General features: G+C 45.1%; 1 protein-coding gene and 1 long non-coding RNA gene across 12 annotated transcripts in view; one reads left to right on the forward strand and one right to left on the reverse strand.

Annotated features, from left to right (window-relative positions):
* Nucleotides 1-21,059, reverse strand: part of LOC310698479 — a 118,881-nt gene that overhangs the window by 79,211 nt on the left and 18,611 nt on the right. The window lies entirely within an intron of this gene.
* Nucleotides 554-21,059, forward strand: part of RAPGEF1 (Rap guanine nucleotide exchange factor 1) — a 109,300-nt gene continuing 88,794 nt past the window's right edge. For 8 of the 11 annotated variants that reach the window (XR_014521522.1, XM_083485516.1, XM_083485518.1 and 5 more), the window contains exon 1: nucleotides 585-910. Coding sequence is in view for 8 of the 11 variants with exons in the window: in XM_083485516.1 (XP_083341642.1) it covers nucleotides 886-910 (25 nt within the window). In the remaining 3 variants the exon portion in view is untranslated. Of the gene's footprint in view, nucleotides 911-14,815; nucleotides 14,833-21,059 lie in introns of those variants that run through there. The other 3 variants (XR_014521521.1, XM_083485512.1, XM_083485515.1) reach the window with 3 other exon arrangements.

A 21,059-nucleotide genomic window follows, 5' to 3' on the forward strand; every position in this document is an offset into this window, starting at 1 on the left:
CTTCTGCCCTCAATCTTTCCCAGCATCAGGGTCTTTTCCAGGGAGTCTTCTCTTCTCATGAGGTGGCCAAAGTATTGGAGCCTCAGCTTCAGGATCTGTCCTTCCAGTGAGCACTCAGGGCTGATTTCCTTCAGAATGGATAGGTTTGATCTTCTTGCAGTCCATGTGACTCTCAAGGGTCTCCTCCAGCACCATAATTAAAAAGCATAAATTCTTCGGCGATCAGCCTTCTTTATGGTCCAGCTCTCACTTGCCTTTTTGCCCCACTGAATTCAACAGGGCTTCCTCCCAAGCAAGGTCACAGCGCCCGCTTCCCCGGAGTAAGGCTTGCTGAATTCTATGGGGCTCCCTTCCTAAGCAGAGGGGCTGGTTCATGACGGGGCGAGGCCTTTCCCCTGCCCCACTGAGTCCAGTGGGGAGGGGGGCTCCCTCCCTCCCAAGGCAGGCTGCCATCCAGCAGGGGAAGAGAAGGCGAGAGGCCTTTTCCTCCCTCTTAGCCACCGCCACGGGCTCCACTGCCTTCTCCAGGGCGGGCAGCAGGGCGCGCTGTGCGGCCTCCTCTCCAGCCTCTCTCTCTCTCACACACACCGGGGCCCGGCCGAGGGAGGGGAAGCGAGACGAGGCGGCGGCGACCGAGGAGGAGGAGGACGAGGAGGCCGGGCTGAGCCGCTCGTCTTAGGCCCCGCTGCGGCGTCTTGAGGCGGAGCAGACTGGCTTCCTTCCCGCCCGGCTCGGGTGTTCCCTCGCGGCGGCAGCTTCGTCGTCGTCGTCTTCCACCTCCGCCGCTTCCTCCAGCCGGGCTGGGCCTCTGAGCCCCGAGCTCCCGTCCCAAGCCCCCCTCTGCAGGCGGGCGGGATCGGAGCCCAGCCCCGGCGCGGCCGCGACATGTCCGGCAAGATCGAGAAAGCAGGTGGGTTGACGGCGGGAAGGCCGCTGAGAGAAAGGGGGCAGGGGGAGGCCGTCCGCCTTTCCTCAGTCGGCGGGGCGGTATTTTGGGGACGGGGGGGGAGGGAAATTGTGTGGGGTGGGGGCGCACTAGAGACCAGTGCTTTTCATTCACACGCCGTTTTGGTTCCTGATTTCTTTCATCAGCTGGATTATATGGGTCTGAGAGAGATAGAATCATACAAACACACACGCCCCCCCTCGCCCATGCTCAATGGAGGCAGCCCCCACCCGGAAGGGTCTGGCCGCCCTACAGAATATAGTAATCCTCCCGCGCCCACGACAGAGATCCATTGAAGTTAGACTTTCCTCTTGCCCCCATTCTCCTTTTGTTTTTCTTAAAAACGTTTTCCTCTTGCCCCATGGAATGGCAGCCCCATCTCTTTTCATTTAAAATAAAAGTCTTCTAAATGCCAGAGAGTAGTAGGCCCTTTCCTGCCCTATAGAAGAGCAGCTTAAAAAAAAAATATTTGTAAAGGGTAAGGCTGCAAATCATAAATAGCAAATGTGAGATATGCACACACACATACCCCCCAGGATTGGGAGCCCTATAGAAAAGGCATCTTCCCTACCCTCTTTGGAGGAACACACCCCCTTTCCCCCTTTTTTATTATAAAAAAATGCTGTTTCTAATACTGTGGAGTAATAAGGGTTCCTGCCTCTTGGCGCTGCTGTCAGTCCAATAGGACACATACGTTTGGGGACTAACTCAAACCATAGGTCCTGGGATGCTCCTAATTTCCTCACATATAATGCTCTTTATTTTATGCATAGAATCAGAGCCATCTTCCCTAAGTTCAGTATCCCCCTGATATTTGCATACAGCCTTTTTTCCTCCTGTGGAATAATCCCTATTGCACCCTGTACAGCTATTTGTTTACTCTTTCAGTCCTGTAGGAGGGTGCTATAAAACAGGTTTACTCCTGCCCCATGGAATAGCGGCTCTACATTCGTGTACCCCTGTTGTAAAAGACATTGAAGGCTTCTTGACCTATAGGGGGGACTTGCACCAAGCCCCACATACCACTGGGAGAGTTTCTCAAAACCAATCTTAAAAGAATGAACTGAATCCCCCCCCCCCCAGGACACTCTTTATTTCTCAGGCCTGTGTGTCAGGTATGCTCCCTCCCTCAGAACTACGGTATATAAGCTTCACAACTTCTTTCAGCTCAGAACCATACAGAGCAGAGTTCCTCCTTCCCCATATGGCAGAAGCAGCAGCAGCACCTTTCCCCGAAACTTCATTCAGAACAGACTCTTTCATATAATCATAGAATTGTAGAGCTGGAAGAGACCCTGAGGATCATCTAGTCCAACCCTCTGCAGTGCAGGAATATGCTTCTCTTCCATATGGCAATCAAACCTGCAGCCTTGGCATTATCAGCACCACGATGTAACCACTTTCATAGTGCAATACAGTAGATAATCTGTTTCCTGACCTGAACAATCATCTCCAGCTTCATAAATCAGACTCTTCTTATTACTGTAGAATAGATGGTTTCCCCAGTGCCACAGAGTATCTTGTTTTTCTTCCAACTCTATAAAAAACCCAGTTCTCATGCTTCATAAAGCTCTGTAAAACAAACTTCATTCCACTTGTAGATTAACACTTTTTTCCCACCCTGACCTGGGCCTTTTAAATAAAATCTATAGTGTAAATTCATCCTAGTACAGTACTGGATAAAGAGTTTATTCTTCTAGCTCCTTATTATTTATTTATTGCATTTATATTGCAGCTTTTCTCCATGGAGCTCAAGGTGGTGTGCATGATTCTCCCCCTCATCATTTAATCCCCACAATAACCATAGAAGGTAGAACAGGCTGAGAGGCAGTGAGTGGCTCAAAGCCATCCTGTGAGCTTCATGCTGAGTAGGGATTTGAACTTGGGTCTCCCGGGTCTTAGTCTGACCCTTTAACCACTACAGCACATTGGCAACCCAGTGCCCTCCAAATATTTTGGACTCCCATCAGCCCCAGCTTCATTGAGCCCTATAAAGCAGACTTTGTGGGGGAGCTTTCTCAAGTAGTGTTCAAGGGGGTAGTATTAATTTCCACTGACCTACTGTATTTCACTAATAGGATTTGGTGGTGTTGGGCTGGGGCTGTGGAGGTCTGGGTTCATATCCACACACAGCTATGAAAAGTTGTATCTGTAGATGCTACTTCCCAAGGCGCTGGGTCGGTCTGATGAGAGTTGTAGTTCAAAATATCTGGAGGATATCAGATTGAGGATGTGCGGTTTACACAAGTAACCTGTCAAAGACCTTTGGCTTTCTCCCTCATTCCTCCAAACAGGGTCCTTTGCAGGTAGCATGGAACAACAGAAGGTGACTTCTTGCATTCATGTATATGCTTATCCTGTACTGATTAGCCTCATGAAAGTGTTCTTTGGCATTTTCTTGATATTTGCAGAAACCCCACAGACTTAGAATTTCCAGAGTTTCTGCTCCTGATTTGCGGTATGAAACTGGTGGTGATTGGGGAAACTGGTGGGTGTTTCCAGATGTGACTGATATTGGGGTGTAGGTGGGGAAATGCCTGTCCCAGCACCCATTGAAGGGGGGATGGGGTTTTCCTGCTGAATTGCATTGCCACTGAAGTTTGAACAGAGAGGTATGAGTTGAGGCCTCCTGTGAGGGGAAACTCCAAATGGCACTTGAAAGAAATTTTCTACTTGTTTATATATTTTTCTTGCTTTTTTGCATGCGTTGAGAGGGGTGCACTAGAAATTAGTTTCTCAAGTCTTTCATATTATTTCTGAAAACTAATACCCACTCTTCTGAAAGTTGTATTTTTGCACATTTATTAGCTAAAAACAAGGCTGTTAATGAGTGGCATAGCTTTGTGCATAATGACTGGTTTTTAAATTCTAAATGTCCTGTTTAGTGGAAAGAATGGAATATATTCTCTTAATATTCCTTCCTTCCTCTTCTTTGTTCTCCAGAATACTGGATCTGGCTGGGATCTCCCTCTCCCTAGTCTTGAAAAGAGAAAGGTTAGGAAGACATTCCTCTGCTTGAAGCAGTGAACTGGGAAGCATTTAACTGGGATGCCTAGTGGCACTTCAGACTCCTAAAGGGTCTCCTCTGATTTTAAGCTGTATCTGTTTACAGCTGCTTTTCGGTGTACCAGAGGTGTTATATTTAAAGATTCAATTAGTGTTTTGCAAATCAAGCAGTGAATTTATTTGGTTTCATTATGTAGCATTTAATTAGCAGAGAGAAATCAATGTTGTATTGTGTTCTGTGCTGTAAGGACTCTCTGGATATCTTCCTTGGGGGAATGTACAGTAATAGTTGTGGTGTCATGCCACCACCCTTTCCCCACCAAACAGGCATTGTTCAGACCTGTCTGTCTCTACCTGCTTGAAAGGCATAGAGAGATTTCTGGGTCTGATGATTTTTAAATGCTTTTTGTCTTGACTTCTTAGCTCTGTGCAGCATCTGAATCTGTCTTCCTGTGATAAGGTTTTGGAGGGACCCCTTGGAAATAAAAAGTGACTTGCATTTCCTAGCAGCTGATTTCAAGTACTATGCACTGTGCAAATCGTGTCTCTTGTACCAAGTACGGTAACTGTCTAAAACAAGTGAGCATCCCATTGTGTCAGAGGTCAGATTATTCCCCAGATACTGATTAATTGCTGAGTAATATCTTCTGAATGCTTGGAGCAGAATACTGTGACAGAGGGACACGGGTGGCGCTGTGGTCTAAACCACTGAGCCTCTTGAGCTTGCAGATCATAAGGTCAGCAGTTCAAATCCACCCAACAGTGGTGAGCTCCCGTTGCTTTGTCCCAGCCCCTGCCAGCCTAGCAGTTCGAAAGCATACCAGTTCGACTAGATAAATAGGTACCACTGTGGCGGGAAAGTAAATGGCCTTTCTGTGTGCTCTGGCACTCGTCATGGTGTTCTGTGTGCCAGAGCTGTTTAGTCATGCTGGGCAGTTGACCTGAAAAGCTGTCTGCAGATAAACACTGGCTCGCTTGGCCTGAAAGTGGAGATGAGTGCCATACCCCATAATCAAATTTGACTTTTAAGGGGTCCTTTACCTTTACTTTGTGCGTGTGTGTGTGTGTGTGTGTGTGTGTGATGAATAAAGCAACTGTATATAAAGCAACCTAGGGCAATACTTTTCAGGGGATCTCCCATTCCTTCGGTTAGGGGGCGAAGCAGTAGCCAGGATCAAATACAGCCCTTTGGGCTTCTGTCCAGTCCTTATCTCTCTTCCCAGGCTGTCATTCCCCTCTCAGGCTTCCTCCATGCCCTCCTTGAGTACTTTTGCCTGGCTAGGATGTATCCTTAAACTGTGCCGTAGCTACCTGTTTGTCTGGGTAGAGGATGGAGACAGGCATGGAAAGGGAGTATTGAAGACTCTGGTCTTTGCACAGCTTTGATGTAGCCCACTGTGCCATTGTCAGAATTACATCTGTTGCCCTCCTACTAGTGTCATCTTGCTCCCAAAAAGTTGCCTATGAAGCAATGTGCACTGAAAAGGATTCCCCAACCCAGGGGTAAAGGAAGGACACAGTGGTTTGCCTGATGCTGTTGGGAGGCAAGGATCCCAGCAGCACTGTGGAGCACTGTGAACCTCTGGTGAAAGATTAACTGGCTGTCCCAGCAGGTTAATTGGAGAAACGAAATGTCATGTCAGCCTGCCGTTACAGGACAGCTAGACCTGGCTGTTCTTTCTCTTCCTGGCTACAAATAATAAGCCCAGGTACTATATCTTGAAAGGCAGCTAGCAACTTCTGCAAGCTTATTTGCAAAACTGCCTTCAAACCAGGGGCTTTGGAATCTTTTTCAAGAAGTTGGTATGGTAAAGGTAAAGGACTCTTGGACGGTTAAGTCCAGTCAAATTCGACTGTGGTGTGTGGCACTCATCTCCGCTTTCAGGCTGAGGAAGCCAGTGTTTGTCCGCGGCCAGCTTTCCGTATCATGTGGCCAGCAGAACTAAACTGCTTCTGGTGAAATGGAACACTGTGATGGAAGTCAGAGCGCACGGAAACGCTGTTTACCTTCACACCACAGTGGTACCTATTTATCTACTCACGCTGGTATGCTTTCAAATGCTAGGTTGGAAGGAGCTGGGACAGAGCAACAGGAGCTCACCCAATCACACAGATTCGAACTGCTGACCATACAATCAATAAATATTATCAAAAATCAAGGGCACATTCCAGCCAAGAAATAACACTCAGGTGTGAAGGAGGGCAGTGAGGGGTGTGGCCTCAGAGAGGGTGCATGGCTTGGGGAGTATTCCAAGGGCCAAAAAGAGAGGCCAGAAGGCTGCATTTGGCTCCTGGGCTTGAGGTTCCTCGCCTCGTTTGGAATTTGCAAGGCTCATTTCGCACCTGGCTATTAGCCACTTGCGACCAAGTGAAGCTGACCAAGCGAAGGGCAGCAGGATGGTGTCTGACTTCATCATCTGGAGGTGCATGGCTGGGGATCCTTGGATCTTGATTGTGTTCACACACTAGTAACACATCCTGTAGAATTCTATGGGTTATGTTTTGTCTGCACAATCCAAATGAATTTCAGTAACCAAAAAAGTCATATTGAAAAATACGACTTTTGAGCTGTCTGGCCCCAAAATGGCAACTAGGCATTTCGTTTTGGTGACTGTACCCTGGTTTAAGAAGCCATTTGATGCCTAGCTTATAATATTTGAATTTCTAACATTGCTCTGTAACAGGTGGTTATGAGACTGATTCTATGCATGCTTATTTGAAAGCAAGCCTTGTTGAATTTGATAGGATGTGTACTCCCAAGAAGGCATATATAGGGTTGCAACATTTACATTCATCTTAAGGTTAATTAATCCACAGTAATTGATCTTACGCAAGCTTGCTTTGTCTATAGGAGTATTTCGCAAACTTTTGATAGTTGAGGCATGCTTCTTCTAAATTAAAATGGGAGGTTCCCTCTGTTTCTTTTTCCAACAGGCTTATTTTTTAAAGCGTTGAAGCAGCTTCCCCTCCTGTGTTTTTGTCAATAGGCAACCAGCTTCAAGGGTGGGTAATTCTGACGAGTGTGCGCACTGGGAGTGATTAAATGTCTCAGCTGCTTCTAATGTAGAGACTTCAGAAGGGCAGTAGCTCAGTGGTAGAGCGTCCCATATTCCATCCCCGGCATCTTCAGATAGGGCTGGGAAAGACACTTATCCTGGAGACCCACTGCCAGTTAATGCAGGCAATATGGTAGGGTTGTCATATACAATATTGAAGAGCAAAAAAGAGGACACATTTGCCAATTTCCAAAGGATGTTCATGTTTCAGCACCATATACTACTGTTTGAAACAAACACACTCCCCAGAATTTTTTTTTATTTTTATTGTGGGAGTCCCATGGGATATTGCATTCAGAGGCTCTGGGCAAAATCTCATGTCTTAACCACACAGTGTTGTAGTGAGGGAGCTTAGGCTAACATCACTTTGAGCTTTTCAGACTGATCCCAATTTAGATTTTTACAACATAATGTGTCAGAACAATACTAGCCTAAGTGCATACTGCCCCTCCCTTTAAAAAGGGAATGGGTTTCAGAGCAAAATGATACATTCTTTCCCTTTCCAAAGAGACATTAATGAAATCTCCTACCATGAAAAGATTGGGGGGGAGCAGACTTAAGCATAATGCGACTTCCTAAAGATAAACAAAGCATTCTTGATTGTCCAAGAACATCCCTTCTCCTCCCCCCCCCCCCGCTTCTGTAGAAATTTAGGGAAGTGGCAATTTGGGAACGAATCCTGATGGCCCCAAACAGAAAGAAAAAAGCTGATTCTCTCCCCACCCCTACAATAGTAAATAACCCTCTTCCCCCACCCTAAAGAAAAATGATGTTTCCTCTCCCAACTCTCCCACACTTAGCCATCTACTTAAGTTCCAGAAGGGCCCTTGCATCCTCACAGCCTTTGGTGGGCCAGGTGGGGAGGCAACAAGTTCCACACCCAGCACACCAGGTCCATCTTGGGACCTTCCTCATTCCCATCACTATAACTAACTGTAGGAAGAGAAAACACAGAGGCAGACATTTTCCAAAAATTTAAAAATCTGCCCGGACAATGATTTCACCCCTGAAAAAGAGGACATGTCTGGCAAAAACTGGACGTATAGCAACCCTACAGTATGGAGGATATTAACCCAACGAATCTGACTCATACATAGGAAGTTACATTTTATGAGGTTGATGAGGTAAATCATTTGGAGATGCAGAAAGTGGCCTCATTATTAAGATTTTCCCATAATCTAGTGAATTACAACTGCAGAAGATACAAATCAAATAGGTAAAATAATTATAGGTCCTTACCACACACAAAGGACAGTAGTCCCTGCCAGCTCTCACCTGGGATTTTTCCTTTCTCCTCCCAATCTGGGAGACCAAAATTTCCAGGGGTCTCTCTCCATCAACCACAGCTAATGATGGCCACGACTTTCAGTTTCACCAATTATTTAGTGGCAGAGGGGAAAAAAGATTAAAGATTTTCAAATACAGGAGTTCCTATAATTCATTTTAATGTTTCTTGTCCACCATAAACCAAGCCTTCCAGTTTGCTTTAGATACTTTAAGAATTAGTTCCCTCTCTGTTTTCTCAACAACAGAAAGTGGTACTCAAAGATTTTCAAATTTTAGATTTTCCCCAGCAGATTTTTTTTTGGGGGGGAGGGGTGGTGTCTTGTGACAGTTTCTTCATCCCAAAGATGTTTTAAAAAGAGACGATGTGATTCTTATTTACCTATAAGGTGACTGTGTGGCATTTTGGCATGATGGTGTTATTCCATAGCTTGCCAGCTCATCCTATCATTCTGTCCAAAATGCAAGCATAGACAGTAGGAAAACGGCTTTGATCCAACTGTCTTGAGGTTGACTCCCAGATCACCGTGATCTCCAGAGTGATCTGTCTGAATTTTATCAATCACCATATAACGTAGATTCCAGCGTATAAGACAACATTTTAACCCTGAAAAAGAGGTTAAAAAGTCGGGGTCATCTTATACGCCGGGTATGGGAGGCACGGTGTGGAGCCTTGCCCCCCCTCCTGCTGCTGCTGCGGCAGCTCCGAAACAGCAGCAGCGGGCGGCAGGTGCTGCGCCGGGAGAAAGCTGCCCGGTGTGGAGCCCCCCCCCGCTACTTCGGAAGCAGCAGCGGGGCGGCGGGCTCCGCTCCACGCCTGACGGCTTATTCCCAGCGCGGAGCTGCCCAGCGTATTAGGCGACTGGGCTCCTAAGACGAACCCCCAAATTGCAGCTGCCAATTTGGGGGGTCGTCTAATACTCCCAGTCGCCTAATATGCCGGAATCTACGGTAATTATCTTCTGTCAGTTGCAGCTAGCAGAAACACAGCTAAATCACCATTCCTCTCTCCCAGAAGTGGCCCCAGGGATGCTCAAGGGATTGGAGTCTGTGAACTCTGATGCCAATTTACCCTTATCTGCACCTCCTAGGTTGATGTGTGGATCAGAATAACAAATTATTCCTTCCAATTTTGTAGTTATCTGAATTTTGAGATTGTTATTGACCTTTAAAAGGTGTTTGAAATGCATATTTTATAATGATATATTTAAGAAATAAGTACACTGAGATAAAATACATGCTTGGGTATAAATTTCATTTTTCCAAAATAACATTTTAATGTAGACATGAGATGGAGGCAATTTATGAATGGAAATCGAAATGGACAAGAAATCTGTATACTTGGCACTCAATCCTGGAAATAACTGGCAGGCTTTCACTAACACTGTGATCAGCTGATTTCTGCTTTCAGGCTGGTGCAAATGTATCTTACTGCTCACCGCATGGCAACAAGCTGTATGTATGAAATGTACACCATGGGTGCAGTTTCATAGCTTTTACATCCGGTAAACATTGAGTGCTGATGTGTGGTGAGGGAGAGCCGGCTTGGACATCAGAAGAGTCTGGCTCCTGGATCAGGCCAAAGGCTTGTCTAGTCCAGCATCCTGTTCTCACAGTGGCCAACAAGAGGCCCATGATGGGAAGCCTAAAAACAGGACCTGAATGTAACACAGCAACTGCTGTTCAGGGGCAGATTGCCTCTGATAGTGGAGGCAATTGAAAATAGTGTTGAAAATACTGTGGTTATAATCTAAAAAACAGTATTGCTAAAATAAACAAAGTAGCCAACCGACTCATTAAGGTAACACGCAGATGCCTGTTTGGGTGTAAGAAGGGAATGTGTGTTTTGTGTTATTGGGATGGGGAGGGAGACAGCTGGAGTCTAATGGAATGCAAGGCAGCTGGCTTGTGACTTAACCAAAAAGCTGAATTTGGAAAGAATTTCTAAATTTATTTTCTGGGTGTGGGCAGTTCCTTTGGGCTCACCATCAAAGAGAAGAGGGGCTCGAAATCTGGCTAAAAATATCTGTTGGTGCAACCTGGCTGCCCTTTTTAGCAAGAGATTTTTCTCCCCCATGTATCCTGAACCCATAATTTGCTTTTTCCAATGTAGTTGTTGCTGCCAGACTCTTCCGATGGCAGAAAGGCAACGGTTAGTTCTTCATGTGGGATTTGGTCCTACGTGAGGCAATGATGGCCACCATCTTGGAGGACTTTAAAAGAGGAATAGGCATATTCATGGAGAAAAAGGCTATTGCCTCTACTGTTGGAGGCAGTGTACCTCAGAGCACGGGTTGCTGAGAATCACATGTGGTAAGAGTTCTAATGTACTCAGGTCCTGCTTGTGGCTTTCCCTTGGAGGCAGGAGTGGAGAACCCATTAACCTTCAAATGTTGCTGAACTACAATTCCCATCACACCTAACAAACACGGCCAGTGGCTAGAGATGAAGGGAGTTTCAGCAACATCCGGAAGGCCAGAGGTTCTCCACACCTTCTCTAGGGCATTTGGTTGACCACTTTTAGAACAGAACGCTGGACTAGATGGGCCATCAGGACTTTTCTTGCATTATTATATGAGTGTGCTGTTAATTTCCTTAAGACATCTACTCTGCTTTGCAGTGCTTTGAACCATAGAGTGGGAATGGGGAACACACAATGCACCAGATGTTGTGGACACCCAACTCCTGTCAGTCCCTGCCAGCATGGCCAGTAGCCAGAGATGATGAGGGTTATGGCCCAGCAAAATCTGGATGGCCACAGATTGGCCAACAAATGTCACATAGTTTTGTTTTGGTCATATGTCACCAATTTGAACAACATTTGGCAATAGACCAATTTATACTCTTTCTGGGGACAGGTAGCTCACTGCTAACCAAAAGACTCATCTAGGTACTTAAGCTGCATTCAGTCTGGCGGAGAACAAACTCCCTAGCAGTGCTCAGACTAAAACTTGACACCCCACCCCAAAGTTTGGAAGCTACCTCCGTTCTTTTGAACCAATTTCTGAGATTTTCAGTTTCCCAGTGCCACCAATGTGGGTCAGTAGCGCTAGGAAAACTACCATTCCCAGCTCTCCTTGCATTTGGCATGCACAACATTGGCTTGACTGTTCTTGGCCATCCCACAATCATTCTGCGGGCAATCTGGGTGGAGCTTGTGAGCTACCAGTGGACTGCTGCCTCCACCTTTAGCTTCTCTGGAGTAGACACCTCTTTGGTCTGATCAAGCAAGGCAGTTCTGTTCACTCTGAACCAGAATGCACAATCTGAGGACTGAATGCAGCCCTCAATACCGTTTTTTTGGTGGCCCTCAGCAACATTTGACACCCATCCCCCAACCTAATGCTGCCTTCCTAAAGCTGGGTGAGCAAGGCACTGTGAAGGAGGTAGGAGGACTCCCGGTCCCTGCCATAGCCTTGTGCCTCCTTCCCAAAGTCTGACACATTGTATGGCTGACTTTGGGAAGGCAGCATGAGAACAGGGTGGGGCCTCAGATTTTGGACTCACTCCCCAGCCCCTGTGCACACAACTGAGCAGTGTGCGGCCCACAGGTTCCGTGTTGAAGTACTCTTACAACTGACTTGGTATAAAAAGTTGGACTGCCCTGAATCTGAATGATCTTCACTTACAAAGGGTTGTAGCAGGGTATTGCCTGCAGGGTATGACTTTTTCAGAAATATGCAGGTCATTAAAGAATTGCAGAATAATTGTGAACTAATTCCATTCATTAATTACTCTGCAACTATCTTCAGCCCTGGTTCCTTTATTTATCCATTCATATTCTGTGTTTCCAGAAAACCATTCAAAGCTGATGGCAATTGAAATCCATAGAAAAGGACAGACACACCCCAAACAATCCATTGTGTACAATGGTCATGAACAACTGATTGCATTGAAAGGTCTCGGGAGTTTATTTAGTGCCTTCTGTGGGTTGTTTCGTCCTTGCGAATTTCTTACAGTTTTCTGAAGTGTGTTTTCTAATCCAGTGAACCTCTGTACATGTCTGTGGTCTGAATGGCATTAAAATAGCCTGAGGAATGTACTCTGTATTTAGAAACCAGTTCTGTTTTTTTTTTAAAAAATTGCCAACTGTCATGCAGGGAAAAGCTGAAGGGGAAATCAATAGTTTAGCTAGGATGTGCCCACTAGGTTCAGGCTCATAAGCTTCTGCCTAGCTCACTGCTTTCCAAGCTTCTGAAAAGAGAAGCTTGATTTAAAAATAATGATATTTGCAGACAATTTTCATTCTTATCCTTAAAAAAAGCTTACTTTTAGAGCAAGGTGTGAGGAAATTATGGCCCTCCGTGTATTGCTGGACTCCAGCTACCATCAGCCTTGCTCATGTTGGCCAGTGGTCTGCAATAATGGAAGTTGTTTGTCTTCTTATTGTTTTGCTCTGTCCGTCTTGGGAGACAATGGAAGAGTGTGCCTTTGGGAGTAAAGTCAAACTGTTGGAGAGTTACAGCTCTTGCTGTGGCTGTAGAGATTGATACAGGAGAGGCATGTTTTGTTGCAGTTGTGGCAGATGAAGGCATCTGGTTTTGCTGCTACAGGTGAGCCATAGTGTTTTTTCTTTCTGTGATCCTCCCAGTCATTTCTCCTTTGGTCACTGCTGTGGATACATCACCTGACTGTCTGTCTCCAAGCACTGTAATCGTCTGCAAGGAATTCCCATATGGCAGGGTTAATGTTGCCAGCCTTCATACAACGTTTGTGGACATCTTTGTAATGCAGAATTGGTCTGCCAACAGGCCTAGTGCCTGAAGCATGCTCCCTGGAGAGCACATCCTTGGGGATCCTGTGATCTTTCATTCTGTGTACATGACCAAGTCAGCCTAGACCACACTGAAACATAAGTGTGAACATGCTAGGAATGTTGGCTTGGGAGAGCACATCTTGGGAGAGCACATCACATGCCATGTGATGCATTGAGGCATCACTCCTGGCAGGTTACCCACGACTCACTTCCATAGAACAGTGTGCTCAACATGCAAGGCTGGTAGACCTTAATCTTAGTATTGGTTGTTAGCATCACATTCTCCCATACCCTTTTGGAGAGGCAAGTCATTCCCTTGCCAATATGCTTGTCCATCTCAGCATCGATGGAAAGGTTGCTGGTTATGGTGGAACCCAGATAGACAACATTTTCCACCATCTCAAGCATGTTGTCACTAAGCTGATGCATGGAGTGCGGGTGATGTGCTGACCCAGGATGTTGGTCTTTATTGAAAGGAAGCTGCCTTAGAGCACTATGACTCATGCAGAGATAAATCAGGCAACCTCCTCTGGAGATGAGCCATGAGGGATGCAGTATAGGAATTGCCTTCTTAGGTTATAATCCTTTTCTAGCCTTCTACCTCAAGGTGTAGGTGGTGTTGTTCATTCTGCATTTGGGGTCAATCATTATTTCCAGAATCTCAGAGAGAAATGGGAAACGTGAAGTCATATTTGGAATTTGCTGTCCATATAGGAGAGTGCTGGGTCTGTTATTTATTAAATTTTTACCCCACTCTTTCTTCCCAAAGAGCCCATACATTGTGTGTGCACTTGGAAGCTTTGCAGCCTTCCCTCCCCTAAGAACTAGTAGAAGCCAGTGGCTCTGTCGCACAACACATGCAAGCCATCTACCAGTACATGAACTACTTAGTCTGTGCCTTTTCCTTTTCCCAGGTAGAACAGGTAATATTTTCTTGGTTGAACTCCTTGCTGTATTATTAAATGCTACTTCACTGTGTCCTAAATAATGTCAGCCATTCAGGATATAGCCAGGTGCTCATTTAGATCAGGAGTGGGCACCCTACAGCCCATGGGGAAGCTGATCCCTGTAGTAAGTAACTTTGTCAGCCCTGAACTTGGAGGTTTGCTGAACATGAGGCCAGTAAAGCTCCTTATGCTGCAGTTCTGAAGTGTCTGCTAACCAACCGGCTGCTAAGTGCTTTGGGAAGCACTGCGCAAGGTACTTTTGACCAGGGTGGGTGTGGGTGGGGCAAGCCATCTGTCAAATCACCTGGCATCATAATGATGTCAGGTGATTGACAGGTGAATTGTCCCCTTCCCCTGTAAACATTGATGGGGGGGTTCGTGGGGGGCAGGAGCCTAGGAAAAACAGTCTGGAGGGAGGGAACCTGAATCAGATGGGATGATGGAAGCAGCAAAAGCTCAGTTTGGACCTCTCTCAAAGAGCAACCTATTCCTCCAGTAGCAGGAAGAGGGGAGTGAGAGAGAAAAGGAGTAGCTGAAAAAGAAAAGGGGGTGGCATGCAGTCTGAGGGCATGCAGATCTCAACAGAAAAGGGTTCCTCAAGACTTCTTTTTTATTTTGAAATACTGCTTCTTCACTGCTTTCTCTTTCTTCTCATCTTCCCTTTAGACTTGCTCACTTTCTGTCTCCACCTCCTCTTCTCCTTCTGTTTCCTCTTCCTTGATGAGTTGCAACTCAGTGTGCCAGTGGGACACCATGGAATGCATTGAGGCGATGCGGAGGTTCTCACTGTGGCGTTCGACCTGTGATGGCACACTGACACATGCCTTGCATCAGATGGTGAGGCCTGCATGTGTGAACATGAGACAAGGGCTTGCCCCAGAACATCCAGTGAGCTTTTGTGGATGAGTAGGGAACCTGAACCATGTCCAAGCACAGTAAAATATCAATGTGCCTTTAAAAGTATTGTGAAAGGATTGTTTTCTCCCAATTTACTTAGTTTATGGCCTTTCATTTCTAGACTACCTTTCATCTATATAAATCAGGGTGGTGTGCAAACACTCATATAAAATTCAACAGCACATAACCACAACTGAAAAGAAAATCGAATGACAGTGTCTTGCATAGTAGATAGGTAGCCGTGTTGGTCTGCCATAGTCAAAATAAAAAATTCCTTCCAGTAGCACCTTAAAGACCAACTAAGTTAGTTCTTGGTATGAGCTTTCGTGTGCATGCACACTTCTTCAGATACCTGAAGAAGTGTCTGAAGAAGTGTGCATGCACACGAAAGCTCATACCAAGAACTAACTTAGTTGGTCTTTAAGGTGCTACTGGAAGGAAGTGTCTTGCATACTTCTTTAAAAACTGGCAGTCATACAGCCTTTTCTTCCTACTTATCATCTCAAAAGACTGAATGGAAAAATATGCCTTCACATGGCAGTGAAAGGTTAATATGGAGTGGAGCAGTCATATTTCAAGTGGTGGAAGTTCCACAGTTGGGGTGCTGCTGCGGTGAAGACCCTGCCCTTACATCACTGCATAGTGAACTGCTTCTCTTGGGAGTGCCAAGAACAGGGCCACCCCCTACAGATGTCAAGGCATGAGTTGGTCCTGAGCCATTCAACACCATTCAACACCAGCTGTTGGCACCTTAAATTGGTGATAGTCCACACAGCCATAAACTTGCCTATGTCTTAAGATGGAGGTTTTGCTCAGTTGAACTGTAGCCAACAAGATGCACAGCAGGTGGAGCATAGGAAACAGGGCCTTTTCTGTAGTGGTGCCTAAAACATGAGAATCCCTTTCAGGATAGATCCATCCAGTTCTGTCTTTTTGCTCACAGTTTGCTGGGCTAGGCAAGGCTCATTTCTTCTAGCAGGCTTGCTTTCTGACCTTTTGAAGTCACTGTCCTGGTTGCTACTTCTGCAGTTTTGTTTTTGTGCATTTTCAACTTTTTATAAATGCTTGGCAAATAAGAACAGTTTGCTGGATCAGGGCAGTGGCCCATCTAGTCCACCTTCCTGTTCTCACCAGCTAGATGCCCTTTGGCTCTCCTGAATCTTCCTGCATTCAACTTCATTGGATGGCCCTCGAGTCCTACTATTATAAGAGAGGGATGAAATCTTTTCTGTATCCCTTTTCTCATTCCTCATAACACGCCTTTCTAAACTCAAAAGCCCCAGATGTCATGGCCATTCCTTGTGGAGTTTGTTAGTTGCTTGGAAACTTGACACTGATACGCAGGGGTTCAAATGCCTTTAAATGCTGAAATAAATAGGAAGCCATTTTGCCTCCTGCCCTCCACTCTCCCCCAGCTTTCATCATTTATTTCCCAAGAGATATTTTTATTTTATTGGGGATTGGGCAGGCAAGGGCCCAAGCAGTTTGTCTTACAGATGACAACTGTGTTGAAAATATATGACCAGCTGTGGCTGCATTTGAATATTCTTATCTTCCCTTGATTTGCATATTCATATCTTCATTTAATTTGTGCTACTGCTTTGATAAGCCGTGCAGGTTGGCATTAATAAGTGGAACATAGGCACTTCCAGACATCTTTTGGATTGGCTATACTGAGCTGTGAAGGAGCTTTGGCGGGGTTGATGTGTTCAAGACCACAAGGGGTGCCCCACCCTTGTTCCCAAAGCACATCTAGTGTCTATTGTGCCTTACAATTCTTATTGCTCCTCCTGCCTTAGATCATAGGGGTTGATACAGCTCTAGCATCTGTCTTTCCTGGTGCAAAATGCCACTGGACCAGGGATGATCAGAATTGTTGCTCATGATCCTAGCAGGTGGAGACATTGTGAGCGTGACCTTTTGTTTTCAGAGTACTGTACTGTCATGGGGAATAGAGGGTTCGGTTTGGGTAGACCTTTCCTCTTCTAAGAAAGAGCTTTTAGCTGCTACCCACATGGTCCCCTTCCTAAGATAAGGATTGTGGTGTTCTCAGTGTTCTTGGGATGGGTGAATGCATGATCAGAACTGGAACTGACAGCTCACTTGAGTTGGGGTGCCCTTCCATTCCCAGTTGTAGAAGGAGAAACTGATCCAGGATGCATTGCTAGTCAGTTTCGTTAGGGGAAGGGCCTTAGCTCTGTGAACATCTGCCTTGTATGCAGGCAGCCTCAGGTTCTCCCCCCCCCCCAAAAAAATATTTTTTTTGAATTTTACATTATTATTATTTTATCACAATTACATCATAACAAATAATAGCATACTAAATTCCCCACTCCCCACCCCATGACTTCCCTCAACTTCCCCTTCTGGTTTTTTTACATATAAACTTGTCCTGCTTACAATACTATACTTCAATATTATATCCATAAATTGAATGTTGTTATATTATTATCATTTTAACCTCATCTTTATAGCTTCTATGTTTATATTATTAATTGTAAGTGTTTACTCAGACCCTGCTAGTAAGTCCATTTCTTTACATTGATTCTGTAAATACAGCATAAATGGTTCCCAATCTTCTTTAAAATCTCTATTGTCTTTGTCTCAGAGTCTTTCAGTTAGCTTTGCCATTTCAGCATATTCCATCAGTTTTTCTTGCCATTGTTCTTCGCTTTTCCATCTTAGCCACTGTTGTAGCGTGCATGAACAGTTTTTTCTTCTCTTTTGGCATATCTTGACCTGAACTGCCTAATAAAAAGGCTTCTGGTCGTTTAACAAAAGTTATCTTAAACATTCTTTTCAATTCATTATAAATCTTTTCCCAATACTTTTTAATTATTTTACAATTCCACCACATATGAAAGAATGTGCCTTCTTTTTCTTTACACTTCCAACACTTATTGGAGCCTGTTCTATACATTTTTGCCATTTTAGCGGGTGCAATATACCATCGAAACATCATCTTCATGTAATTCTCTCTTAATAATATACAATTGGTAAATTTTAAATTTACTTTCCATAGTTTTTCCCAGTCTTCCATTTGAATATTATGTCCTACAGGCAGTCTCAGGTTCGGCCCACATTGGCATCTCCAGGTAGGGCTGGGAAAGACTCCTTGCCTGAAACCCTGGGGAGCTGCTCCCAGCTGGTGCAGACAATATTGTGTAAATGAACCTATGTTCTTATTTAATTCATCCCTATATTCAGAACCTTGAGGACTAGACTTTTACTTTACTCAGGGAAAGGCCATTGTGCAGTGGTAGAGAACATGCTTTGCATGCAAAAGGTCCCAGGTTCAACTGCTCCAGGTTTGGCTGGAAAAGACTCCTTGCCTGAAACCATGGAGAGCTACGACCAGTCATTGTAGACAATACTTAGCTAGATGGGCTGAGGGGCTGGCTCTTTATCAGGCAACTTCCTCTATTGAGCACCCCTAATTCATGCTTGTCACCCATAGTGAGTAAGAATTGCCTTCAAGGGACCAGAACAGGAAGTTATTCTGCAATGTTTTTGCCTTCCCTTTCAAGCTGCTGATTTGCCACAAATACATTCTATACATAGATATGTCTGAGAAGCAGTCATTTTGGTGGACAATTGCAAAACTGTACTGTTCATTTATTTATAGCCATTATATTTCGAAACAGCTTTGTAGCCACGAGGACTTAGAAATTAAAGTTTGGGCTCCTAGAGTTTCTCTTCCTTGGTTGAGAAGAGCGAATGGGTGAGGGATGGGTTTTGTGGGCCTTCAGTGGAGACATGTCAAGAACACTTAAGCACCAGATCACCTCACCTGACACTGCATCTTGAGCGGTTGTCGTCTAACAGCTTTGATCCCAAGATGTCCCCAAACGTATCCAAGTTTAATTGACCTCAGAAACCAGGATTCTTTTCTTTTTTCTTTTTAAGAGAGAGATTACATAAGTACCACTAGCTATTGCATGTTTTAGCAGGTCTTATTTTCCACCTCTCTGAAAAATGCATGGTTCAGAGTCTGCATTGCCAGTTGTCTGACATTAGAAGCAGCTGTAAGGTGAATTATTCATCTGTGCTGGTAACTTCCAGTAGCTGGGGGATACCTGTGGAGAGACTTGAAATGACTTGGCCTGAATGTTTAGGGACTTAGTGCCCGGGCACACAGAATTGCTTGGTGCCAAGCAGTTAGCAGACCCTCTAAATAATTGGGAAAGTGGGGCAGAAAGTACTAACAGCCTGACCTTCCTAGAAGGTGGGCTCATCAGATTTCTGTTTACAGATGAGAAACTGAAAGTTGAGGGGCAATGTTCAATTTGTTCCTTGTTTCCAAATGTGCGGCCCATAATAAAAAATATCCAGGTAACTGTGAAGGGTGTGTGTGTGTGTGTGTGTGTGTGTGTGTGTGTGTGTGTAGACAGTAATTCTTCTTAATACCAGTTGCTAGAAACCACAGGAGGGAAGAGGGCTCTTGTGCTGGGGTCCTGCTTGTGTTTTTCCTGCAGGCATCTGGTTGGCCGCTGTGAGAACAGGATACTGTACTAGAAGGGCCGTTGGCCTGATCCAGCAGGGCTCTTATATTCTTATGTTTTTAGAGACCCACACACCCTTTTGCCTCTAACTGTTGTCCCAGAAGTCTGATCTCCCAATTTGCATAGAAGGAGCCTCTTCTCCCTTGCTCCTCTTATTTTGGAAACACCACCAAAAATCTTAGTCTTGAAGTCCTGAAGAATTTGTGGAATTTGGTGGGGGGGGGATTGCGGGAAAGGAGGAGAGTTCAGATTCTTCCACAGCAACCAAATTCCACACATGTTTAGAAACCACCCAACTGTTGAGCTTCCAGTGAGACAAACAAACATTCTTAGAGCAGCCGGATTGTGTTAAGTGATTTTGTTTGGAAACTAAGTTTGACTTAGAAAAAGAATTGTTTGGAAACATTCTGCAATCTTAAAATAAAGCTGTAAGGAATGGAAACTGGGAAACAGATGACTGAAGGATCAGCACTTGGTGTTTACAAGGAGTACTTTGGAAATAAACTGTGTTGAGGACAGATCATTTGATCTGAATAGGTGGAAGACATTATAGGCATTTTACCAGTCAGTTCTGACCTGGCATTCCTGTCACCTTTAGGGAAGACGCACACCCACCTCATGGGTCTGAGAGGTAGGGATGGATGAGTCTTGATCTGGTCCCTGCTCCTTGAATAAGAGTCAACTGGCTGACTGTTCTATCCCAGCTATCAGTAGCGTTCCAGGATTCTCCTCATTCTTCAGTAGTAATGTAGGAACTTCATATGATCATACAGGAAGAACTATGCTAGTGTCAATTTTGTGCCTGGGGTTTCCCCTCACAGTCACTTTTCCTTTTGTGTCATGTCTTTTAGATTCTAAACCTGAGGGCAAGGACTGTTTTATCACTAACATTTGTAAACTGCCTTAGGACCTCTCCCCCTTTTTTATTTTTGCTAGAGGAATGAACTAAACATGCTTTAAATAAATAGGTCTTCCCTACCCTGATCCATTATCTGATTTTTATTTCTTTATTCTGACTCATTCACATGGTTCCTCCCCTTTTAACTGCACCTTGAGTAAGATTTGGTAATGCCACCAACCGTGGGTGGTGGGTAGTAAATAAAACAGCTTCCAAGACTGGCTCTGGCCCTCAGGCTACCAGTTTAACTGTTCCTGCTGTTAATTGAAATGGGTGGAGGCAGGGAAGCTTCTAAGGCACAATAATAGACACATCTTTGCATGCTTTCTCTACTCAGTATTTTTTTTCTCCCAGGAGAGAAGTTTGGGAGACAGCTCAAAAAGGGCGGTGGCGTGGGTGGTAATTGTCCCTCAGGGCTACACTTCCTTGCCGGTGCGGGGGCAATTAGACCATTGTAAACAAGTTGATTTAGCAATGTACTCATCTGTCTAAACTGGAGCAGGGCATGACATCATTCTCTCTTTCTTTTGGCTTGCATTAGGCTGCCATTCTTGGCACAGTGTTTGTGAAGGAGTTTGCTGCTCAAGTGGAGCAACGTGCTTAGGACTAGATTGGTGTGGGGCAAGCAGGGTGATGGCATATGATGTCCCCAGTTCTGGGTGAATTACAACTCCCATCATCCACAGCCAGCTTAACCCAGTGTTCAAGGATGGTGGAAGATGTAGTCCACCCACATCTGGGGACCCACAGTTGAAGAACACTAGGTA

This window comes from Podarcis liolepis, assembly GCF_965112155.1.
Source record: "Podarcis liolepis genome assembly, chromosome: Z".
NCBI classification, from domain to species: domain Eukaryota; kingdom Metazoa; phylum Chordata; class Lepidosauria; order Squamata; family Lacertidae; genus Podarcis; species Podarcis liolepis.